This window comes from Erithacus rubecula (genome assembly GCF_903797595.1).
Source record: "Erithacus rubecula genome assembly, chromosome: 2".
NCBI classification, from domain to species: Eukaryota; Metazoa; Chordata; class Aves; order Passeriformes; family Muscicapidae; genus Erithacus; species Erithacus rubecula.
The window spans coordinates 18,937,999-18,963,829 of record NC_136685.1 but is presented as its reverse complement, the minus strand read 5'-3'; the positions used below and the strand labels follow the sequence as shown (position 1 = coordinate 18,963,829).

General features: G+C 39.1%; 2 protein-coding genes across 4 annotated transcripts in view; one reads left to right on the top strand and one right to left on the bottom strand.

Moving 5' to 3' along the window:
• SH3YL1 (SH3 and SYLF domain containing 1) overlaps positions 1-5,309 on the bottom strand; it is a 45,094-nt gene extending 39,785 nt beyond the window's left edge. Inside the window, exon 1 of one of the 2 annotated variants that reach the window (XM_079325676.1) lies at positions 5,160-5,309. In XM_079325676.1, coding sequence (XP_079181802.1) covers position 5,160 — 1 coding nt within the window. In that variant the 5' untranslated portion in view covers positions 5,161-5,309. The remainder of the gene's footprint in view (positions 1-5,159) is intronic. The other variant, XM_079325677.1, reaches the window with a different exon arrangement.
• A 109-nt stretch (positions 5,310-5,418) lies between these two features.
• Positions 5,419-25,520, top strand: ACP1 (acid phosphatase 1). Of its 2 annotated transcripts, none has more exons than XM_079325736.1 (6): positions 5,419-5,563; positions 15,995-16,068; positions 16,173-16,286; positions 20,775-20,836; positions 23,437-23,542; positions 24,429-25,520. In XM_079325736.1, the coding sequence occupies exons 1-6, from the start codon at positions 5,521-5,523 to the stop codon at positions 24,504-24,506; spliced, it is 477 nt and encodes a 158-aa protein (XP_079181862.1). In that variant the 5' UTR covers positions 5,419-5,520; the 3' UTR covers positions 24,507-25,520. The 2 variants fall into 2 exon arrangements, with proteins under 2 accessions (XP_079181862.1, XP_079181863.1); XM_079325737.1 differs by lacking the exon at positions 16,173-16,286 and adding an exon at positions 16,342-16,455 and having other exon boundaries at positions 5,457-5,563.
• Positions 25,521-25,831: the final 311 nt, after the last annotated feature.

The window sequence follows — 25,831 nt, the reverse complement described above, 5'->3', positions numbered from 1 at the left end:
GAAATAACAAATACCATTAAGATTAATACTTCAGAAAACCTTTATGCAAACTTGCATTGCATCTGTATGGTCACTGCAAGACAGCTAAGTCAGACAGTGAGAAGTAACACAGGCATCTACATTTGGACTTTGGCATGCAAATACACAGTGTGGAATCAACCCAAAATACAAAGAATCACAAGTCTTTATTGAAAAAAAACCATTTCAAACACAGAAGGCCTTTCATTGATAAAATGAAGTAATGGGGATAGATGAGCAGATTTCTTCCTTTGTGTGTCTTTTTAGGGTTTTTTGGGTAATATATTACTATGAATTATGGAAATTAAAACACTTCTGAAGATAACTCAAAGGAAGCCAGAATTATCAGAGGCATGTAAATGTGGTAGCTCTAAACCTGGAGAGGTAAGCTGCCTCACCCCATCTTGCATGTGCACTATGTCTACCATTAGCTGGTACTCTAAGATGAGTAACTCTTCACAGCCTTTATTAGAGAATCATTGAATGGTTTCTGTTGGAAGGGACCTGAAAGACCACCCAGTTCCAGCCCCCTGTAATGGGCAGGGACACGTTCTCCTAGACCAGGTTGCTCAAAGTCCCACCCAATGTGGCCATGAACAGTTCCACAGACAAGGCATCTACAGCTCCTCTGGGCAACCATTTCCCAGTGCCCCACCACCCTCATAGTAAAGAATGTATTCCTTACATCTAATTTAATTCTCCCTTCTTTTAGTTTAAAATTGCTACCCCTTGTTCTATCAGTACTGACTGTGTAAAAAGCCACCTTTTAAGCATCACCTCTCTCCCTTAAGTTGTCTTTTCTCCACACTGAACTTTCACAGCTTTCACTTTTCACAGTCTTCTCAGCCTGTCTCCATAGGAGAGAATTTCATCCCTTTGATCATATCTGTTGCCCTCCTCTGAATTTGCTCCAACAGATCCACATTTATCCTGTGCTAAGAGCTCCAGAGCTTGGTGCAGCACTCTAGGTGGGCTCTCATGAGAGCAGAGTAGAGCAGCAGAATCCTGTCCCTTGCCCTGCTGCCCGTGCTGCTTTGAAGGCAGCCCAGGGTGCAGTTGGGTTTTCTGGGCTGCAGGGGCACACTGCCAACTCATGTCCAGCATTTGTCTGCCATAACCTCCATGTCCTTCTCAGCAGTGCAGCTCTCAGTGAGTTCCTCTCTCAGTCCATATCTGTATCTGTGATTGCCCTGACCCAGGTGCAACACCTTGCACTTGGACTAGTTGAACTTCATGAGGTTCTTGTGGTATCACTTCTCAAGCTTGTCCAGGTCCCTCTGGATGGCATCCCATCCTTCTGTTGTACCAACGGCACTGGTAAGCTTCATGTCATCAGCAAACTTGCTGAGGATAAGCACTGAATGTAGGTTTAAGGCTTTCTGCTATGATGTTTTTAAAGGAGTGATTAAACTTCCTGGTCAAGTTTTTAGGCTGTTGTTCTCTAAGCAAATGTATTTTATAAATTCAGGTTCACAGAGATAGAAATTGAAACGTTAGCTGATGACCTTTCAGAAAGTAAAGCAAAATTTATTTGAAATGCCATATATAAAATAATACATGCAAAATAAGCTTAGGCTCTCCACAGGCTGATATACATTATATGGTATGGAATGTGATAAAAGTAATAATGCTTGTTAGCTATATCAGTGTGACTACTGTTATGTATAGTGTTCAAAAGCACCAAAGATTTTTTTGTCAACTCTGGTATTTACAAGCTGCCTTTTCAAATATTGCAACCAATTATGTATGCACTTCTAGACCATGGGAGCTCAGTATTTTTCACATGAAATATTCATTTTTTTAATGCTAAAATAATCCTAAAACATGTAAAAACCCCATGCCACGTTTCATTGTGGCATAATTTTTATAACTTTTCTCCATGGAGAGGAAGAACTAATTCAAACACAAAGTTGATCACTTTGTAACTTTATGTGGTATTAGAGCTCAGTCTCACATTCAATTAACTATTTCCCTAAGAAAAGTCAAGGAAAAAGAAGTCCTGTAACACAGAGTCTCCTGTGTTATCAAAAGCATTTTACAACTTGGGTTCCAGTTTTTGTACTGAAGTCATCTTGGAGAAAATTCTCATTAGAGATGCAGAACTTCCTCTCATGTCCTTTTCTGATGAAAGCTGGAATACATGAGGTAAAATCATAATGATAAAGCTGAACACCATACTTTAAAGAAAAATGTGCTCCCCTTGTAGAAGCGAGATGTTTCCACTAAGTGATGTTCCCTATTTCTACAGAACTGTAACATATGAAGACAGTTCATACCTGACTGAGGCTCAGAGGATTTGTTCCAAAAAGTATATCAGACATCTGTTCAGCTGCACAGAAGGTAGAGTAGTGGAATGCCAGTAGCTAGAATTCTTCAAAAATTCTTATAGCTTTCAGCAATTTTAAAAATACTAATACCCCAAGTCCACAGTACTACAACCAAGTTGTGTTTATCCTTCTTCTAGTGCAAAGCTACAAGTGGCACAAGGAAAAAAAAAAAAAATCACTCAATTTGTGCAAAAAGAATGATAAAACAACATTTTCAAGAATATAGAGACAGTGATGTGCTCTAAATCATGCACAAAAGGCAGAGTTGTGCTGGGGGTTGTCCAAGACTCGTGTGAACTCTAGCAAGAATTTGTACAAAAAGAATTTCAGGCTTTGGCTCAAAACATGCCACCACACCTACCCACCCTACATCCATGCCCCAGGATGCTGTGCACTTGAAACCCTTTGAGCAAGTCTTTCACATACACTTATTATAAGATGTTGGATGTGTAAACAGTTGGCACCAAAGGGGTCCCACCTACCAAGTAAGGTAAGTAGCATGATTGAAGCTAAGTCAGAAGTACAAATTCAGTTCCACCTGTCTCATGTAATCTTAATACAGGAGTTGGTGTGTGAAATTTAGAAAGGAGGGTAAGGGGAAAATCCCAAAGGGAACCCCAATTTTGCCTTGTTAATTGTATTTTAATAATGAAGAATAAACTTTAAGGTGACCCAAGCAGATTACAATATTACCCTTTGCACATAAAAGCTTTAATTAAAACAAGGCTATTTTTGTAAAAATCCTAAACAAACATCTTGTTTATCTTCTCACCAAGGTAGTACAGAGAGAATAAAAATGTAACAGATGAAACCCAGATGTGCACTACACAATAGCCCTCCATACCACCATGAAAAAATACTATCTACTTAAACAAAATAGACTCTGCTTATTTCCCAGAGCAAATACTTAATACTTCTGTCAAAAAAAACTGTCACCATAATTCTGATTTTCTCATTTCCACACTTCATAGATGTCCCAATTCACTATGGGCGTTAATCAAATCTAAGAAGTCACCAATTCCCAGAACTAATTAATTCCTACAATTAACCACACAAGAAAAATTTCTTCAAGCTAAAAGGAATAAACATTTAAAAAGTGAAGGTGCCTGATATTTATTAATCAATAATTAGAAGAGCCCTAATTCTGCCAAAGTTCTTAAATTGTTATTCAGAAGAGCGTTTCCAAAATAATGTGATAGACAGCAGTGAATTGTCACAGTCCATTTCAGAGGTACAAAGTTGCCATTAGCTGAAGAAGGCAAAAATTGTGTCTCTCTTCCACTGCTGAGGGCTGAAAATGGCAGAATCATTTAGGTTGGAAAACACCTCTGAGATCATCAAGTCCAACTTTTGACCAAACACCACTTTGTCAGCTAGACCACAGCCCTAAGTGTCACGTCCAGTTGCTCCTTGAACGCCTTCAGGGATGGTGACTCCACCACCTCCTTGGGCAGCCTGTTCCAAGGCTCGACAATCCCTTCAATTAAGAATGCAGGAGAACATCAGGATCCTCCCCAGTCTCCTCCCAAACACAGGGAAACATGAAAGACATTGTCTCAAAATTACAGCTAGGCATGTGCCTACATGTGACATACACGGCTACAAACACGGCTTTAAAGGAACTCCAGGACGGCCTTTCACAGCACTCACTCCTATACAGAGCCTTACCTTCCCCAGCCACACAGGAACAGGGGTGTAGGGGGGGAAATCTGCTTCCAGTGCCGACCCCACAAGGGACTTCACATGACAGAAAGCAGGACTAAAGGCACTCTGCACTGCTCATTATATAATACGGCAAAGCCACATGTGAGAATGCCACAGCTGACTCATCTTGCCCTCCCTCAGCAAGGCCATGTGTGACAAGAGAGCAGAGCCCTGGCCCTGCCTGGCTCCAGCTCCTCACACTCCCGACACCTGTGAGCTGGCAGCAGGATGCTGCAGGCACCGGGACAAAAAACACCTGGCTGATTACCAACCACTTCCACTGCTAAGCCAAGTAACTAGATTATTTTAAAAAATGTGGTTGCACTGTAACTGTATTTACAAAAGAAGCAGCATAGCATTTTGAGCTGCATAGAAGGAAATATGCAGTTTGTTCCATTCCACAGCAAATCTTATATATGCTCTTCAGCTTTTATTTGCAAGTCGCAGATCTGGGACAAAATTAAGAATCTGGCACTTTTTATTTAACCTCCAAAGTGCTGCATTTCGACCAGAAGACCAGCCAAGCAAGTCTTTAAAAAGCAGCAGAGGAATCCAGTCCTGGCCACACCCTGCCGTGGTGGGGCTGTGTCTGCTGGTGTTACAAAACCCAGCCAGATACACAGATACAGTGTAAGAGACAGCCCAGCAGAAAAAACCAGAAATAAATACATACAAAAGCTTAAAAAATTATATAATTAGCTAAATATAAAAATATACGTGCATATATATCTTACAATACATAGTAAGTATATACACCTGTATTATACATAGATATAAAATACAGCTAAATAAAACAAACAAAAAACCAGACACTCGAGCTGCCCTGGAAAGCGAAGCTCCCATGTGCTCAATGACACCAGCAGCCTGGCAAAGGCCAAAGCCGCATTCGACGCTTCTTAAAATGTGACGGGGAGGGTGCAGCACATGCTGCGACCCCCGGCGAGCAGGGGCTGCGGTGTGCGGCGCTGCCCTGCCCCGCTGTACGAGCGCGTCCGCTCCGCCCGCGGGCTGCGGGGCGGCTCCGTGCCCGCCGCGACTCAGGAGCCCCCCCGGCCCGAGCATCCTCACCGCTTCCCGCTGAGGAGCCCTCCTGCCCCGCGGGATACTCACTCCTGCCCGGGCCGGGGCTGCCCCGCTCCCCCTCGCTTCCTCTCCTCCTGCCGCCGCTGCCGCCGCAGCCTCACTGGGCGGCGCCGGGGCGGCCCCGCTGAGCCGCGCACCTGCCGCAGGTGAGGCGGGCGGGGCCGGGGCGATTGCGAAGCGCCCGCTCCCCTTCCCGCCCGCCGCTCCTCGGCGGTACCGGCACTGTCCGGTGCCGTCCCGTCCCTCCCTTCCCGCCGGCCCGGGCACCTTCCACACCCTGCTCCCTTCTCCCCCCTCGGAACAGGCAACTCCCTCAGCCACCTATAACAGCCGGTGCCGTAAAGCGAGGCGCGGGCGGCGCGACAGCCGCGAGGTCCTCTGAGCGAAGATGGCGGCGGGGGAGGCGAAGTCGGTGCTGTTCGTGTGCCTGGGTGAGCGGGGCGAGGGACGGCCGCTCCCGCTCTGCTCCTACCGCTCCTGCTCTGCGCCCGCCGCTCCTCGGCCCGGGGCACCGGCAGGGAGGGGCGGGAGCGCGGTGAGGCGAGGGCCGGGACCCGGGAAGCGCCGCAGGCCCGCCGCGGTGCCTCGGGCGGTTCCGCGGGTTTGCCGTGTCGGGAGGGCCGGGGCAGTAGCCAGAAAGGGAAGCAGAATACGCCTGTGCCCCTTCTGTGATAGGGACAAGGAGGAAGCGCGTAGTGCTGAGCGTGGCGGAGCACTGGAGCAGGTCGCGGAGTCTCCCTGTCTAGAGACGTTCCAAACCCACCTGGGCGCGTTCCTGTGTAACCTGCTCTTGATGACCCTGCCTCGGCAGGGGATTGGGCTAGATCATGTCTAAAGATCCCTTCCAACCCTAATAATTCTGTGATTTAGTGGAATCAGTAGGAAATAGTAAAGGAAGTAAAATGCAATGTTAGCAAACGCGAAGGTTGTGTGTGGCGAAGCGCAGCACCTAAATAGGCATAAACTTGCTCTGGCCTAAGGTGCTGCTCGGGGACAGCACGGAGGGGTGGCATTGAACAGCTTTCCGAGATGGGTTGTGCAGCACTTGGCTTCTGGAACAGTGGAATGGGAATAGGGAGCCTGCCTGCAGGCTTGCTGTTGGGAGCACCTGACATGGGAAAGGGAGAGAAAACACAACAGGAACCACTGAAGTTAATGTTAGAGGCACTGTAAAAAGAGGAAAAGAAGGGTAGGACTAAGTAAGAAAAAGAACTTGGTGGAGACTGATCTGTTAGGATCTAATAATGAAATTCTTGATCTGGTATGAAAATGAATGAAAAGAATTAAGACCTTTTTTGAAAGGCTACCAAAATGAAGAAATAGGAAACTTCCTTTTAGTGACATTTTGTATGCTTAAGTTGTAAATCTTGTCACACTAAGTGTGACAGAAAACAAGTGTAGAGGGGATCAGAAATCACCTGAATGCTTTTCTGGAGTTTAAAACAATCAATTACTGGTAAGCAAGATAATCACAACCAGCAAATAGCTAGCCTGACTACATAGATTACAGAGCAATACCCCATTTTGTACATGCTTTCTCTAAACTTCTGCTTTATATGGTGCATAACAAGCTGGATGGCTCTCCACTCTGATCTATGTGAGCTGTTAACATTATCCGCTTCCTAGCCCACATAATCTTAGCTATGTCCTATGAATCCCTGGCATTTTGCCAAGTTAATTGCAAAACCATTAGTTAATATTTAGGCTTTTTGCTATCAGCATTTCTTGTTGTTGTAATAGGAGACATGCAGATTAGTTGAATAGCAAAATAAGAATTTAGTTTTGTGAAATATGTTCTGATGTTTACCTTAGAGTAAAATCAATCCCTAATAATAATCCAGGGGAAGCATTCTTTAATAAAGAGATTATTAGTTGCTGTGTCCTTAGAAGTTAGTGGTCCATACAAATGTTGTTGTATAAAAACATCTTGATTAGTATGAATCCTCCCTCCAAAACATGATGTTCCAAAGATAGTGGTAGTAACTGACCCTATGTGATGAGGGATGAGCCAGTGGCTAGGAAGACTGGCCTGGCTGAACTGGGAGTTCTGGCTGGAACTGAAGGAAAAAAAGAGAGATTATGACCTTTGGAAGAAGGGGCAAGCAACTCAGGAGGACTAAAGGATATAATGTGGTTATGCAGGGAGAAAAATTAGAAGGTCTAAAATCCATCTAGAACTTAGTGTTTACTGCCATAAAAGACAAAAGAAAATATTTCTGTAAATACATCAGCAGCAAAAGCAGGTTAAGTAGAATCTCCATCTTTGTTGGATGCAGGAGGAAATAGTGACAAAGGATGAAGAACAGGCTGAGCTGTTTAATGCCTTCTTTGCCTCAGATGCTAAGACCAGTTTGTGTCTGTGTACCAGCTCACTGAGGTGGAAAACACGGATGAGGAGTAGTATCACAAATTCATAGAATAGATTCACAAATTCACTAAGGCTGGAAAAGACAAGATTGGCAAGATCATCATGTCCAACCTTAGACCAAACACCAATCTGTCAAGTAAACCATAGCACTTAGTGCCACATCCAGTTAGTTCTTAACCACTTCAGGGACAAGGACTCCCTCACCCTGCTGGGCAGCTCCTTTCAATTCTTAACCAACCTTTCAGTGAAAAATTTCCTCCTGCTGTCCAACCCCAACCTCCCCGGTGCAGCTTGAGTCCATTTCTTCTTCTTCTATTACTAGTGTCCTGGGAAGAGCTCTCACCTGTCTACAGTTTCAGGTATTGTAGAGAGTGATAAAGTCTCTCTGAGCCTTCTTTCCTCCATTTTCACAACCCCACCTCCCTCAGCTGCTTCTCACAGGACTTATATTCCAGACCCTTCCCCAAGCCTTGGTGCCCTTCTCTGGACACACTCCAGCACTTCAATGTCTTGTAGTGAGGGGCCAGAACTGAATGTAAGATTCAAAGTGTGGCCTCACCATTTCTGAGTACGGGGGAGCAATCCCTGCCCTGCTCCTGCTGGCCACACTATTACTGATACAGGCTCAGATGTCACTGGCTTGCTTGGCCACATGGACACACTGCTGTCATCTGGGTGTCAACCAGCACCTCCAGATCTTTTCCTGCAGGCTGCTTTCCAGTACATTTCCTGTACTGAGGGGGCTGCTGGGAGTGCTCACTGAGCTGCTTTCAATCTTTTACCATCAGTCTCAGCGGGGAAGGTTCTGGCTGAATGGAGGTTCACAAATGTGACACTCATCTACAAGAAGGTTTGAAAGAATGACCTGGGGAACTGCAGGCCTGCCAGCCTGATGTTGGTGCCAGGGAAAGTCATAGAGCAGATAATCATAAGTGCCATCATGTGGCACAGGACAACCAGGGCATCACGCCCAGCCAGGATGGGTTTAGGAAAGGCAAGTCTTGCTTGAACTACCTGATCTTCTGTGACCAGGTGACCTGCCTAGTGGATGAGAAAAAGAGGCATGTTCTCTACCTGAGCTTCACCATAACCTTTAACACCATTTCCCACAGCATTCTCCTAGAAAAACTGGCTACTTAGGGCTTGGATGGGTGCACTGTTTCCTGGGTAAAAAACTGGATATGTGGGCCCAAAGTAACGGTGAATGGATTTGCGTTCAACTGACAGCCAGTCATAAGTAGTGGTTCCCCAGGGGGCTCAGTATTGGGATCAGTCCTGTTTAATATCTTAATCAGTAATCTGGATAAGGGGATTGAGGGCTGCTGTAGTCAGTTCACAGACAGCACCAAGTTGGGTGGAGTGTTGATCTGCTGGAGAGTAGAAAGGCTTTGCAGGAGGAGCTGGACAGGCTGGATCCAATCCAGCTATGGGAGGTTCAACAGCACCAAATGCTGAGTTTTGCCCTTGGATCACAGCAACCCTCTGCAGGCTGGGCACAGAGTGTCTGGAAAGCTGCCTGGTGGAAAATGACCTGGGAGTGCTCATTGACCAAAGCTGAACACGAGCCAGTGTGTGCTCAGGTGGCCAAGCAGGCCAGTGGCATCCAGGCCTGTATGAGCAATGGTGTGGCCAGCAGGAGCAGGGCAGTGATTGTACCCCTATACTCAGGGTGAGGCTGCATCTCAAGTGCTGTTTCCAGTTCTGAGCTTATCAATCAAGAAAGGCATTGAAGTGCTGGAGTGTGTCCAGAGAAAGGCAGCAAAGCTGGTGGAGGGTCTGGAACACGAGTCTGATGAGGAGTGGCTATGGGAGTTGGAGTTGTTTAGCCTGAAGAGAAGGAGGTTCAGGAGACACCTTACCACTTTACAATACCTGAAGTAATTTAACAGAGACAAGATGAGAAGAAAGGTCCCTTAGTTGTACCAGGGAAGGTTTAAATTGGGTATTAGGCAAAATTTCCTCACAAAAGGGTTTTCAAGCATTGGAAGGGGCTGCCCAGAGAAATAGTTGAGACTCCATAGGTGTTTAACAGACATATAGACATGGTGCTTAAGGACATGGTTTGTGGTAGACTTGGCAATGCTGGGTTAACTGTCAGATGCCATCTTCAGGGTCTTTTCCAACCTAAACTATTCTATGATTTTGTGAAATAATTAATACATGTGGGTTTGTAAGCCCACAATGGTGATTTGCACTATAACAAGGTTCTAATGCAGAAGCTCTTTTTAGTGTAATATAATATAATAGTTTATATAAACTATTAGACCTGAGGAAAGGATAGACAAGTACCAGTCAGTATCAATGTTAATAGGATGGATTGTTTTAATCAAATGTAAATAGCTTTTCAATTTCCTCTTCTGTGTTACTGGGTTATTTAAAAAACCTTTAGTGATATGTGGTGTGAAAAACTTTATTGGCATGATAAGCACTTGGTTTTTTTCCGGTGAAATACACACTTTTCTCAGTTAAATTTTGTAGGCAACTTGTTCCTGCTTTAAGTTTGCTTAATTTTTTTGGTTATTGTTCAAGAGTGATGCCTTTTTCCTCCTAAATTTTACTAGGAATAATAGCTGAGATTATTGTTGAAAAGTACTAAACAAATTTCTAGAACTGCATTTAACTGTAGTGTTCTTTGGTGGTTAGTGCAGTATATTAATTCTAAAGCTTGCCACATCTAGTGAGAGTGGATTCCATAAAGGACTTCATAAAAAATGTCTTCATAAAAAATTGCATTTTTTTTCTACATTGTTTTGACTGAAATGTCTATTGATTGTATTCTCTGTTTGTAAAGAAATAAGCAGATAGTCATTACACAACAAAATACAATCTAGTTAATGTGCATAACTACATTAATGATAAGGATTCCTCATCACTGAGAAATAATTGAAATACCCAGCAACATATGTAATTACATATGAAAAGGCACCAGAATTTTTTTTTTTTCATTTAAGCAAACAAATAATTAAAAACAGAGGTGAATCAGAATGTACTTTTCTCATTTTACACTTAAGTAGCTCATGTAATTAGTAGTTGAGCTCCAGAAATGGGCTTAATATGATGCTGTGTTATATAAAGTCTGCCTCTTTCTCTCTGATGACTTCTCCACTATAGCACAACAAGCTGACTGGCTATCTTAGACCAGGCCTTCTGATCTCCTCCAGAGATGGAGGACCAGTTGTAAGATGGGTGTACTGTTGAGCAAAGTGAGTTTGACTAGGTCTTCAAAAGATTAATGTGTGTTGTGAATCACTGAGTGCAAGTGTTGTCCCTAGGGATCTAGACTGCATAAAATTGTTTCTGAAATGGCAGCTAACTCACTGGGTATGAGGATGTTAGATGACAGTTACAGAGATTTGAGTTTCCTGGTTCAGTTGTCAAAATTCATTGTATGCATTTATATATAGCCAAATACTATGTTACCTGGGACAAAATGCTATTTACAGCTGCAGAATGGAGAAGCAAAAGGATGAGTAAGACACTGAAGTAATGAAAAACAGTTGCCGGAATGGCGATTTTTTACAAGTTGACAAAAATGTCTTTTTTTATAAAGAAGAGAATGTTAGGTAAATGTAAGGAAAATTACCTTTCTTCTATGGAGTATTGGTAATATAGCTGTAAGAATACAGTGTCTTATTTAATGTATGCTTCAAAGTTATGCAGAAGTACTAGAGAGTTGAAAGCGTGGTTGTAAAAGTAATCTTGGAATTGAAAAACAAGATCTATGCTTAAAGTGTGTTAAGTGTGTGATTCTTGTAACTAGGTGCTTATGTGTTGAAAACTTGTGTTTTTCTGAGAGACCTTTAGGTTTATTAGAAAAGTATGAGATATCAGCAGTTGAATAATTTAGGATAATTGTTCTTGCTGCCAGGAAAGTTTTTTGAGACACTGTCACATGCACACACACAAGTGCAAAGACCAGGCAATCTGAACAAAAATCTGTGCCTTGAATAGTTCCTCACAAAAGTAATTGAATACTGAATGTGACAAGATGGAAGGAACTAGGGCTTGTGATAAAGTTCTGGCAGGAATTTGAGTACAGAATAGAATAAAGTGACCAGTCAGTTTTAAACACTTGTGAAGGGGACCTGATGAATGATGCAAATGATGCTGGGTAGCATATTCCAGTAACTCAGATGTGAGAGGATGAAGACTAGTAAAACTTTTGTTACCAACAGCAGACAGAAAAAGAAAGGAAAAAGAGAAGAGCATTTGTTTGCATTTGGGGAAGCTCTGAAAGAAGTGGGGAGCTGAATAAGGAACAATTAAGATACAAAACCGATTGAGAGAATAAATGATTGGATCAGAGATGGGCAATGGAACTGAGCATGAAATGTATCCAAGTTGTCTCTCCTGCCAGTAGAAACAGCTTCCATTTCTGTCTGGGAGTGGGTCAAAGATTAGTGCAGAGACCAGAGTAAGGACTCAAAAAATTAGGTGTTGGCTTAGGTCACTGTCACTGGAGGCCTTCTGCATAGAAAATGAATGACAAAGCATGACTTCTCACAAGTGATTGACAAATGGTTCCAGTTCTGATTCTATGATTGAACTCTTGTCCTTGAATCATTGTATTTAGAGATGTTTGTAGGATCAATTTCAGTTGGTGAATTTCAGTAGGTATCTTGGACACTAGTTTCCTATGATAGAAAATGTCACTACAACTTAAAGAACATGATATGCAGAAAAAATGAAGGGAGAAGATGGAGATTTTGAGAACTTGAATACTGCTACCCCATGTACTCTCCAAATATGTCTGTCAATCCATAATTTAGGAAATAATGTTTATCTGTGAGGAGCCTCAGGAAAGCCTGGAAAGACTAATGTGGGATGTAAAACTGTATTTGAAATAGATAGAAATTAGTGAGAAAAGTGACTGGAAAACAAGGATTAAGTTTGCATATGTTAGTGGGATAAGATAGGGCTTTACGTCAATCTGAGATGAATGATAGCAGTTGCAAGGAGTAGCATGGCTAAAACTTATTTAGGATGAATATTGCAGAGTATGTGGGGAACAGAGTTCTGTTAAGTCAGTTCTGTGATTCTGTTCATAGATGCCAAGAATAGATTTGAATGCTGATTGAAGTTCCCTAACAGTATTAATATCCCTGCTAATATCTGGAAGGTGTCATCAGGGAAGACATTTATTTTTAAGTCACAATCTGGATTAAGTGTTGGTTTCAAAAATGAAGTTTCTAGTTACTGCTAGAAGTGGTAGTTAATATGTTTAATCAAGGGTGATCATGGTGCTGTTCATTACTGTATTTTATATAATACCATTAAAGATTATATTTATGGCATTTATTTTAAGAAGTGAGAAAGCTCTAGAATAGTAAAAATTTGGAACAAGTTCAATCCATGTGAAGCAGAAGGCTAAACAAATGGAAAAACTGTGAGGGATTTATTTCAAAACCACTGTTTTGAAATTCTGGGAGCTAGTTAATGAATTACTAGGTCCAAGAATACTAATCATTGTTTTTTACTGAAATGGTGAGTGTAGTAATGAAGGTTGCTGTTCATGCAAGTTGCATGGGATCATTAAGATAGAGAAAAAATTTTGTTCAGAAAGAAATGGCTGGCTTCAACAGCTAGTGTAATGGAAACAATGTAATAGTTTAGAAAAAAAGATTTAAAGATGACCTATTTGAAATAATAGAGAAAGAGAGGGAATGGACAAATTTCGAGTAGGGGGTTATAATCATAAATTTGATACTTGTGAGTGAGTCAAAGGTGACTGTAGAAGTTCTCAGGTTATTTTCAAAATACTAAGTACCTATTGCAGGCTTCAATTTGTTTTTTAAATAAAAAAATAAAACTTCTCCTGTAGTGTAATCTGTCATTTTGTTTGTCACTACAAGAAAAATAAATTCAAATTAGAAGAAGAGCAGATCTGACTTAACCAGAATGATTAGATAAAGTCAGTTAATTTCATGAAGAGATTGGTTTGTTTAGTTAAGCACAGCTATGCTTGGCAAGGGTTCTGTGCCTGTTGAAGGAAAGACAGAGACTGGTGATCAGATGAGCAGAGACTTCCAGGAATAAATACTAACTTGATGGAAGGTCTTATGCTACCACAGGAAATGAGTATCTGGAATATCCTTTTTAAGATAGATGATGCTTTTTAAATGGAGCTTGATGTGTTTTTAAGAGGAGCAGTGCTGTATATAGGCTTGCAGTATCAAATAATTGAGTTCATTGATATGAAGGGTATTTTCTGCCTTGTGCTGTATGTTATCATGTTTTGAAACTGTATTGTTTAATGCTTAACTCAAAAACTGAGATTATTTTTCTACTTTATTACCATATTTTAAGCAATTTCATAATTAATAGTACTAACTTGTTTTGTTACTTAACCACATAGGGAGCCCCAAAATTGTCCTGCTTTATTTTTCTTCCAAGACTCATTTCATTTCTGTGTATTAAATAAACTAATTCAAACAATGGAATTAGTATGTTTTCTCCTCTAAGAAGTTCTATTGACATCAGAACTCAATGTTTTGATCAGTTGTTCAATGGTTAGCCTATTCCTTTTGCCTTTTAGTTGATTTGATGTTCTCTAATTTTTTGACAGTCAATTTGTGTTGTTTCATACCTTCACTTCCCTCTTTGTGATTTTTTTTATAGTTCACATGTGACAGCAAGTTATTAAATGCCCAGATCATAGCAGCTTCTGTCTTTAGCAGTGAAGTATCTACCTTGGTGTTTTGTTTGAAAATGAGATTAAGTGCCTCACATGAAAATTTCTTTTTGCTGGTGGAAATTTAGCTTTGTTCATTGCATTTTTTTTCTTTTTACAGTTTGAGATTTGGAAAGAATTAAATCAGTAGTAGGAGAGTGATTTATATAAGGGTGCAGAGATGAGTTTTGCCATTTTTGGTATTTTATACTTATCTGCTCAAAAATCAGAGATGAGCAAAGTTACACATTATGCTTGATGGGAACTGAAGATTTGTGTGTATGAGTTACTGCCATCTGTGTGACATCAAATATGAATATCCATCTAGTTACTGAAAATTTATTTCTGAAGGATGGAAAGGTAGAAAGCTAAAGTAATAGTTAAATAGACTTTTCTTTTTGAAACATTTCATTCTTTTTAAATATGAATTTCTGCATGCATTTTTAAGAGTTCTGCCATAGATTATTACAGTTGCAGTTACAGTTTCAGAACAAATATGCCATAGATCCATTATTTTTAGTTTCTGACAAGGCTGTAATGCATTGTCGAAATAGGTTCTTTTTGAAAATAAAGTCAGATCAAGTGGCTAGGGCACTTGGAGGCCATTGAAAGGGAAGATTGTTTATGTATTTGAATAAGTATCTTAACTGTTGGCTGATTGACAGCACTTAAGCTTTGCCATGTGTTAGGTTTTGTTCCTAGTCCTCTGTATTTTGGGCAACAAAAGTTTGGAAATTTTTTTTCCTGTCATATTTTTAGAGCTTGTGTGTCTGAATTCAATTTTTGAGGGTTAGAATGGGTTACTGGATGCTGCTCTTGATGAGGGCTCAGATTCACCTGTAGTGACTTGACTTCAGTGACCAAGAACATTTTTACTACAGGTTGTTCAGCCATTTTGCTACATTTTCCCAACAGTGGTGGCTGTGTTTTAATGGTGTCTGTGTTTTGGTCTTATTCAAGAGACCAGTAGATAGTATAGAATTCTAGAATGATGTGGATGGGAGGTGACCATCAGCTAGATCATCTCATCTAGCTGCAACCTCCTGCTAGAAGCAGGGACACTTTCTGCTAGACCAGGTTGCTCAAATCCCCATCCAGCCTGGTCTTTGAACATCTGCAGGGATGGAACACCACAATTTGTCTGGACAATCTGTTCCAATATCTCATCATCCCTGACTGTAAAAAAAAAGTAAAAAAATTCTTGTTTATGTCCAATACAAGTCTTCTCCATTTCTGTTTTAAGCTGTTGTCCCTTGTCCTATCACTACAGCCCCCTTTATATATAGAAAGATTGTGGTAAGATCTGAACTCTCCAATCATTTTCTTCTTCAGATTGCACAACCTCAGTTCTCCCTCTGAGCTGCTCAGCCCTCTGATTCTTTGTGGCCCTCCTTTGGGCCCACTCCAATAGCTCTGTGTCTTTCTTGTGCTGGGTGCCCCAGAGCTGGATGTACTAGTCCAGGTAGGGTCTCATGAGAGCTGAGGATGGGCAGAATCCCCTCTCTCACCCTGCTGCCCATGCTGCTTGTGATACAGCCAAGGATGTGATTGGCTTTCTGGGCTGCAGGTGCACTCTGCTGCTCATATCCAGCTTCCCACCCGCCATGTCCCCAGTCCTCCCAGGCTCCTTCAATGCTTTCATGCCACAGTCTGTACTGATATTAGAGGTTGCCCCAGCCCTGGATGTGGGTTCTCACATCCACAGTTTGCATTCTGTCTGAGTAAATAAAAATCTTTAATGTGATCTGGGCTGGGAAATCCACACAGTTACTGTTTTTTTGTTTTCAGTTGTCTAAAATTCACTTGAATCTCTTCTTTTCATAGGAAACATCTGTCGTTCTCCAATAGCTGAAGCAGTTTTCAGAAAACTTGTAAGTGATGAAAAGCTTGACCATAAGGTAAGCTATTGAGTTCTGTTCCAAGAAATAACTGTTCTCATAGCCAGTCAGAAATATAAGCAGTGAGGAAAGAAACATAAAAATGTGAATTTGTTTTTCTGTAGTGGAGGATAGACAGTGCAGCGACATCTGCCTATGAAATAGGAAGCCCTCCTGACTATCGAGGACAGAATTGCATGAAGAAGCATGGCATTACCATGAGTCATATTGCCAGGCAGGTACTGTACCTCAATTTTCTTAAAATCTGTATATGTATTTGTTCTGTTGTTACAGTGGAGGACAGACAGTGCCGCTGTTTCAGACTGGAACGTGGGGCGCTTCCCAGATTCAAGGGCTTTAAGTTGTCTAAGAAATCATGGCATTGAGACTGCACATAAAGCACGACAGGTAGAAGAGAGTGTATTTTCTTCCTTATTCATACCCATACCCTAGCCATTGCAGTCACACAAGTAATTTGACCAATGCATGGTTAAGCATCAAGTAGTAAATACTCTAAAAGACTCCAAAGTGGCTTAGCTCTTGTAGTCGAGCTTAAAGAGTTTTTAGTTGTTAAGGTTCATTGGAAGTATAACTGGAAAGCATTGAACCAGTTTTTGCATTATAGAAAACTGTTGCCTCCAAATGTTTAATATTTTGAGCATTTTTGAAATACTTCTTAAAAATGGACTTACTCTAGTAATCTGTGATGTATCCATCAGCAAGGAATCGTATATTTATTTAGTAGTTCCAAAAAGAAGTAGAATGCCTTTTCATCCATCACAAAAAGCTTTGTGCTTTCATGCAGATCTTTTAAAAATATCTGGAATGCTAAATTAGAGTGAAAGCACTCAAACTCAAGATTAGTGGCACAGTTGGTGGGATCTTCAGAGGAAAACATACCCTTGAAACCCTCTTAAGTCAAAGGCAGGTTTACCACTTAGTGAAATCCTCTAAGTTTTACCTAAACTCGTATCTGTTTTCATTAAGAAAAGAACATGTATTTCCATACTGCATTCCAGGGAGATTGGAAGTAAATGTGTCTGCATCTATTTAAATCATTCAGATACTCATATAAATGCACATAATTTACTTCAGCTAACTATTCTCTGGATATAAGATATTCCTTTAGGGCTTGACCTTCACTTAGTTTGAGTTTATGCCACTAGTTTTTGTATTGACAAAAAGATCAAGTAGTCTTATTATTATCTTACATTTCTGTTCCCTTCAGAATTTTTCTAGACCTCACTGAGGTCATATTTACTTTCTTCACTTTTCAAAGACTACATGTTTAGTTTTTGACTTTCAAAAATAAATTCTCTCAATTAGTCAATTGCCCTCTGCTGACCTCTCCTGATGCTAATCTCTGTTTATATGAAACAGAATTAAGCACAGCACCATTTCAGATTTTTCAATAATTTAGTATTAGAATTTTGTTACTAAAAAAATCTGCTGTGATATTTTCCTGTTATGACGTCTGGATTTACTGTTCATCAGTGTGTACAAACATCATTATTTGTCAATATACAAGCTAAATTGTATTGAAACTATTCAGTCATCACAGTAGTGTGACATGTTTGTATTCTTAGAAGATACGCCTTGGAAACTTGAAAACTATTCTTCTAGGTATTACTAGAGTGGCTTATGAGCAGTTAAATTTAAGCAAAGGGCCCCAAACAAGTTGATCCTCTGTCTTGAAGCAAATCTTTGTATCTTCCTTTGGCAGAAAAGGAATGAAGATACTTTAATGAAGATATTTGATTATACATTCTGTCAAATGAAGATATTTTCAATCAGAAGAACATAAAATGTTACATGTACAGGGTGAGAAAATTTAAAAATAAGGCAGTAAAATGAAAGACTAGCAGGATGAAAATTTGTCTAAGTCATTCCAGTGCACACAGTTTCTTTTCTAAAGAAAATCTTAAAATCCCTGAACTACAGGTAACACTTTATTTTGCGCTGATGTCAACAGTGTAACTCCAAACTTTTTATTTTTCCTTAACTTCTGTCAGATGGTCTCGGCTGATTCTCTGAACTGCAGACCTGATGTGATATTGGGTACTTCTGAAAAGAGAGGTACTTGATAGTGTAGTATAGGACTTTTTGGAGTGGTCAGGTTAGAGCAAGTGGAAGTGTATTTGTTTCACTTTTAGAGACAAAGGTTTTTTGTGACACTTGTTTCAGAACAGATTAAGGAAGATTTAATGCAGAAGCTGCAGAAATAGAGAGTAGGGATTTATCTTCTATTGCCTTCGAAGGACTGTCATAAGTATCTTGTACAATTATCCTCTTCAGTCCTTTGGAAAACTTTTCCCAGTGAAAGGCACCTTCTCTCATGTAATTTTGTGTGTAATTATGAGAATCAAGGACTTTAGATTTTTTTTTTTTTTTTTTTAAATTCAGTACTACAAGAATGGTTTATGTAAAAGAGAATAATAGATTGGTCATGACCTGCCATCATATACAGTGATATTATAAGTTAAAGTGAAGTATAAAAGTAAATGTATATATTGGTACATAAAATAAAGTTATCATTTTAGTTAATGGTAGGTTGCTGTATGAAATTATCTAAGCTCTTATTCTTCATGCACAAACCAGAGAGGTTTTAATCATTTTCACTTTTATTCATGCTGAGGCAGAAATTGATTTTGGTATGACTCATACCATGCATTTGCCTTAAATATGAAATTGAGATTAGAAGAAGGTTGTATTAAATACTGTTTCACAACTGGATAAATTTGAGGATTACTACCTCTCTGTGGGTTTCAGACAGAGAAAATAAGATTTCCCTTTTGTAAATAAAGGAAAATATTTCACTAATAATTTAATAATTTTTATATGCATTTTTAAATGTAAAATTATTTTTATATGTGTAGTTTCATCCAAGGTTGACTACTTGAACTCTCCACTACACTTCTCAAAATGTATCTAAATTTTGACGTTCTCAATTTCATCCCCCAAAGTACTAGTTTTTGTAGTTTTTGAGTAGTACCTTCAGTTTACTGGAGTTTGCTCAATTAAAGCTCTTATGTTTTGTTTTTTGTTTTAATCTGACACTGTGTTAGGGCTTAAAAGCACAAGCCAAATGGTAAACTTTGTTTTAGGGCTGCATTTGCAACTGTGTTAGTGCTGGTCATAGGGTAATAACTGTCACACTGTCAAGTGTTCCTAGTTTATTCTTCCATTTGTCTGTACAACAAAGAAATCTCTGCCCTCATATTTTCACAGGGGCAAGTGTTCAGCTGTGTAGAGCAATCAGAAGCAGCTTGTAGAAGTCCTGATTAGATTTGCCAGGAAAACAGAGCTATTTCCACTGCAAAAATATTTTCATAGGTCAGAGGCACTGCATGAATACAGCAAATATTTTTACAGTGAAAATAAACAAGTATGCATTAGTTTTCATCATTAACCCTTTTTTTTCGCGTGCACTCCTGACATGTCACCTCTTCAGTTCTCTTTGTGTGTAATGTTTCATTTATGGCTTTATTCTGATGATAATTTCTGCCTGTCTTACTCCCAGTTATGGGAGCTTAATCAGCATCTATTTGCTGTTGAAAAAAAAAATTGTGGCTGTTTGGCCATCGAAACCTTTTTTTTTAATGCATAAATATTTTTTACAAGTTAAAACTGACTTACAGGATAAAGTGTTTTGCCTTTTGGCTGTTTACTTGCTTATTCACTTCTCTAGCCCATCCTTGGTAGGGATGCCTGCCAGAAAAACTGTTCTGAACAACCATCCCAAGTTTCTTGGTTATGATGCTTCACAAAGGACTATGCATGAAAGGCAGTCTTGAAGTGAACTCTGATATTAAAGATTTTATTCCATTTCTTCATCCTCATTATAGACACCTGGTTCAGATATCTTATACCAGCACTATGGGCATGGTCTGGGAAGATTTTACCCTAAACTAAGTCTTAAATGTAAACTGAAATAAAATGGCAACTGGCAAACATCTCTAGCCAACCTTATAACAAGATGATATTTTTATTTAAGTCAGTGGTTTATCACATGACTGTGAACTCAGATTTCTGAATTTAATTGCTATTTGCGTTTGGGAGTCAATAAATTACAAGAAAGAAAACAGATGATATGATGGTAAGAAGATGTACAATAGATCCAGATTTTTTCAAACCATGCTACAAGTTTTGTGAATTTACATGGTCTAAAATACTGTGGATGCATTTGTTTTTTAAGATATAATTCATGCTATCATACTTAAGCTGTAAGTTTTACTTGGTATCTTTTCTTGTGCAGGGGCAGATTACTAGATTGGAATATTTCAATTGATTCCAGGTTACCTGGAATTTGTTGTTCTATCAAGAAAGTAATTTTTCTACTTTATTTATAACTATTTTATTGCATGGTTCCCATTATTAGAAATTGCTTTAGTTTTAGTAGTTGAAAAGTACTAGAAATGTAGCTTTTACTGGTGTTCTAAGTTGATGCATTAAATGTAAAAGAAAAAAAAATAGAAAAGGTTGGTTAAATAGCTGACTTAGTTTTGGGTTTTTTTTGGTGGAATACTTGCAGGAATAGATAAATAATCACAGTAGAGTATATTTAAAAGGTTATCAATTATTGTAAAATTTGATGAAGTTGCAGTTCTATTCTTTCCACCTGTGTCTTTTTTAATAAATCAGAGCTACAGAATTCGAGAACACTTTTTTTTCTCCATTTTAGTAATCGAATGAAGTTTGTAGGCTAAAGCACCTGTTTTTACTTCTAGATTACCAAAGAGGATTTCCAGACCTTTGATCACATACTTTGTATGGATGAGAGCAATTTAAGGTATTGTATGAAGAAATGGAACAAATTCACATGGGTTACTTGTAGTGATGTCTCATAAGTCACTTTGAAGACAGATGTCACATTTTACTGCTTAGCTTGTGTTGGGGTTTCTTTGGTTTTTTGTTTTTTTTTTACGTGTATGTGAATGATGTGCTAATGGATGGATTCTTCACTTCTAATAAGTTCAATGAGCCAGAACTCAATGGTTTATTTGTGTGATACATGCCACTCAAGGATTAAGGACATGGAAATTTAGTTACTTTGTGCTATATACAGCTGATGCCTGTATAATTAAGAATGAGGATGTACTTACTGTCTTGATTGAAGTGATCAGTTTTTCTAATTGCATGGCAGTTAAAAGACAAACTGGCAACTTGGAAGGAATTAAATATGGTGCGGGTTTTTTTACTTTTTTAATAGAAAGAGAGGGAATTCTGAAATAAGCAAGGTTGTTAGCTTGTTGAAATTTTGCTTTATTGTTAGCTCTGCTCCAGTTAAGCATACTTTAGAAAGATCTGGTTAAATAGCTGCCTAGTGTAAAAATCTGGATATCACTAGCAAAATTTCTACTCAATTACATACATATTGAGGATTAAAGAACTGAATTTAATAAACTACAAGTGTCAAAGTGCTTGTAAGGGCTATTGTCAAGTTCAAAAAGGCCCAAACCAACAACAAAACCTAAGTAAAGACCCTATTAGTAGAACATAAAATCTTCTAGAAGCAGCACTACTTAACTGAAATAAGTATGATTTTGTTGAAATGTCTTGAATAAGCTCTCTCTTCTACAGTCTTCATGAATGAAGGGTGTATAACACTTGACTTGATTGCAATGTCTCAGGCAATGATGTGACAGGGCTTCCTTCTATTTTCACTTAAACAGAAATTTGAATTAACTATTTATATTACATGACCTCTAGAGCAGAAGAAACATCAGAACTGTAACAGGGATATTGCTGCTGCTGTGCTAAAGTTTTGCCTTTAGTTTGCAGTGAGTTCAACCATTTTGCCTAGGAATGCTTATTTGTAGCTGTAGGCGATGCCTGGAAAGGCTGACGTGGAACAGAGACTAGGCAGAGCAAAAGGAGTAAAATAGGTATTTAATGAAAGGATACCCCTTGGACAGTGCAAAAGCCTGGCTGGGGCTACATGTTGAATCCAAGATGGATCCTGGTCAGGAGTCTTTACACTTGTATAAGTTTTGGTTCATCCACATCTTAGGGTCAGTTATCCAACCACAGCCCCAGGCTATGAGGTCTCAGCCCCCTGGCTTGCCTCATTCCCTTTGCTGTTGTTTATGCTTTTTGGATAACAGGTGTCCTTGATTCTCTAGCTAGGACAGGATTGTTTTGTCTAACTAACTACTCTGTTAGAGAATTACAGAATTTACTAACACCTAATATGAAGTTTCACAGTTTCATACCAACCAGCAGAGAATCTGAAAAATACGGAAGCTAAAACCCAAGATGTCATAGGAGGGCAAGCTGATTCCAGGTGTTGATGGAATGCCTGTCATATCAGAAAAGGAAGATTTGGGACATGTCTTTTCTGTAGTACCACATCCATCTGACCCTCTCCTGTTCATTAAGTGGTATGCCAGAAAGCCTTTAAGAAGATGGTCTGACATTTTTTAATACTAAAACGCTAGAGAATTTATTGAAAAATCTGTAAATTCAAGCAATAGCTTGATAGAGGATCTCTTGATTTTTCTTCAAGCAAAGCTGGTACTGTGGTCTCATTGCTATTTCTAAAGTATCTGAAATTAATTTTTAATCAGAATTAATAATTGGAATTTAATTTCTTAAAACTGATCTGGTTATGACTAAGTATTCACAAGGGGTTTCTTTGACTTTTTTAATGGTGAGTAAGTAAAATGATTTGGTATGGAGATGTGTAATATTAAAATAATTTAATATGTTCTGGGAGTTCATTGTGAAGGTGATAGTACTGAGCTGCCTTTAATCTGAAGATGATGACAGGTGCATTTTAAGTGCCTTTGGGATAAGAGATGACCATTTTTAAGCAAATAGGGAAATGCCATCTCAAAACTAGAATGTTTTATCAATGAGAGGCATGTAGGAGGAAGAGGATGTGACAACTAGTGAAATGCTAAAGTACATCAAAAGAAAAACTGATTTACCATTTTCTGTTAACTGAATGTGGTAGGATTTCACATGAGCTAGAGCATACCAATCTAAAACAGTGGCTTTCAGCAGATAGGAGAATCTTACTTGTAGTCCTGGAAAAATACCTGGATTATTTCCATTGTTTTTTGTTCAATACAAGCTGAGGGTGAGTGTTGAAAGTACTAATGATTGACTTGAGGAACAACTTGATTTTTTAACAAGCTTTTTTAGGCCGTGGGTCAAATGCCTGACTGCTTGTTTATGTTCTGAACTCAGTTTGTCCTCCATTCTCAATTAAAAAAGACCTCACATAACAAGAAAAACAAAAACAAGGAGCAGCATAAAGTCCACAGGATTGACAGAGTCCAGACACATTATTTGCCTGTGTTGTCTAGAAATGATCATGTACATCTCATACTGACACCAAAATTCTGAAGGAAAATTCAGGGGAAAATTTTATTTTCTTTTTTACAGAGATTTGAACAGGAAAAGCAACCAAATTAAAGACTGCAAGGCCAAAATTGAGCTACTTGGAACTTACGATCCACAGAAACAGCTTATCATTGAAGATCCGTACTATGTATGTGTAAGAAATTCTTTGGGTGGCTTGATTAAAAATTGTGTGTGTGTAGTATATCCTCTTCCCAGATCCCACAGTTGGCATGTGATATACATAATCTGATGTTACACAGTGAAGTGGAAACTGTTTTTTTTTTAAGGACTTAAGAAAACTATAAATTACTGAGATAGGAAAGGAAAATGTTATTGTGCTTATAACAGTTATTGAGAGTTGAATAACGCAGTGCACCTATGTTTTTAATATTGGATGAAACCCTGTTTGATCAGCCTCCTTGCAAAGAGGATGTGATCAGGAAAGTTAGAGACAAAGCCATTGACACAGGTGGAGAAAAATTGGATAACAGCAGCCAGGAGCAAAAAATGAGTCTTAATATTCTTCAGGTTTTGGAAACAGAAGTAGATGAAGATGCAGTAAGGTTCTATAAAATCCTGATATCATGGGGAAAGCTGAATAAGGAATTGTTATTCATTACCCAGAAAGTAGAGAGTATCAAATGGTGTTAGTGGGAAGCGGGTTCAAACCAAAAGGCGTTTGTTTTGGGGTTTTTTTCCACACAGTACTTCATTAAACTGTGAAACTCAACATAACAGGTTAGTGTGAACATAAAAGAAGAAAATACTTAAAAAGCTCAAAAATGAGTGTAAGACATACATGAAGGAAAGTCATGCAGGATCGTTGCCTACAAAGTCACAGTTTGTGGAAATTCCTGAGCTCAAATTAGAGAGGAGTACGCCAACGCTGTCACCAAGTCTTCGCACTGTTTTTATTTTTCCTAATGTCTGTTGTTTTTGCCATTACTGACAGTGGCGAAACCAGTCTGCAATTTGTATTTGCTCCTTAGCCAGTATTGTTATTCTTACAATCTTTTTCTTCTCTTCTTTTCTAGGGGAGTGAAAAGGACTTTGAGACTGTTTACGAGCAGTGTCTTAGATGCTGTAAAGCATTTTTGGAGAAGTATCATTAATGCTTCATCATATAATTTAAAAAAAAAATACTTAGCTTCTCCTGAAATGTGTAAAATTTACTTGATTGATGTATTTAAATTGTAAAATTATGCCTCTACATTCAATATTTCCTCAGTTTAATTTTGTATTTTAGCTGTTTTGTCATCTAATGAAAAAATACAGAAGGGTTTCAGTTGGATTACGTGATCAACCATTTTGTCACACATCAATGTAGTTATGAAGTATATAATTCAGGATAAATTTTTCTCTAAACTCTTCCAATGCTTTCTCACAAGCACTGCAAAAGTAACACTTTGCTTCTTTATATGTAATATGAGGTCAGTCAACTTTCAGTGGTAGTGTGTGAGATAATAACTGATGTGTAGCTTAGCTGTGTCATCCCAGTATCATTAGGCAGCCTTAGGATGGAAGCCGTTTCACATGGAGCCTGCTAGACTACAGGATCTGCTGCCTAAAGAACTGGCTAAGTCTTCCTCTGCTCTTCTGGTCAGTTCCTAGCACACTGACACAAGCACATGTAACACAGCATTTAGTTAAATGAGAAAACATACCGTCTTAAAAGCTGACATGTGAAATTACATTTTGTATCTCACAGTAGTAAAATACTCAAGTCCATGCAATACAATGGATGAGAAATTTGCTGTAATCCCAGTTCCTACATGAGGGTCAGACTATTTCCAGATTTACTCAGGAGAACGTACAGCCTGTCAAAAGTATTCTTTGAGAGTATAGTTGAGTGTAAAGACAGTCCATCTATAATACAATACTAAATTAATAAAAGGCCAGTAAGACAGTTCTGCTTTTGGACAAAATTTGAATGCTTTGTAAAAGTCTATGCCTGCTTTTCTAAGCATCACTCTTCCTGTCTGCCTTAGACATGGAAATGTACTGAGATCAGTAATATAAGTGATACCATGATGAAATTTGTGTTTTGAATATTCTCAGCACTGGTATGAACTAGCATTACCACATTATCTGTAAAACTGGATCTATAAAATTTGTTTTCTTATTTAGCCTTGTTTTTTGTCTCTTGCTGCCTTCCAAACTTCTAGTCTTTGTACTTGTAACCTGCTCAACGTTCTGGGAGAGAGATGGATTTCAACAGAAGATCCTGTTATTCTTAGGGAAGTTGGAATCCTGGTGTCACTCTGTGTTTTGCAGACTTCACAATGGGAATTAAGTTTCTTGGGACTTCTGCTGTAGAATAGATATGTTTGTGTTAATGAGGTTTGTGTTTTGTGCTAAAATTTCAACTAGACATAAAACTTCAGAACCTGCTTAGAAAACGCAGATGGTGGAAGGAATACTTAAATACAGAAATTCA

Bases quoted from the DNA above. Each gene is read 5' to 3' on its own strand.
- ACP1 (XM_079325736.1), top strand. From the start codon at position 5,521: ATGGCGGCGGGGGAGGCGAAGTCGGTGCTGTTCGTGTGCCTGG. The intron at 16,287-20,774 runs GTACTGTACCTC...TTTTACTTCTAG, and splicing joins TGAGTCATATTGCCAGGCAG to ATTACCAAAGAGGATTTCCA. The intron at 20,837-23,436 runs GTATTGTATGAA...TCTTTTTTACAG, and splicing joins ATGGATGAGAGCAATTTAAG to AGATTTGAACAGGAAAAGCA.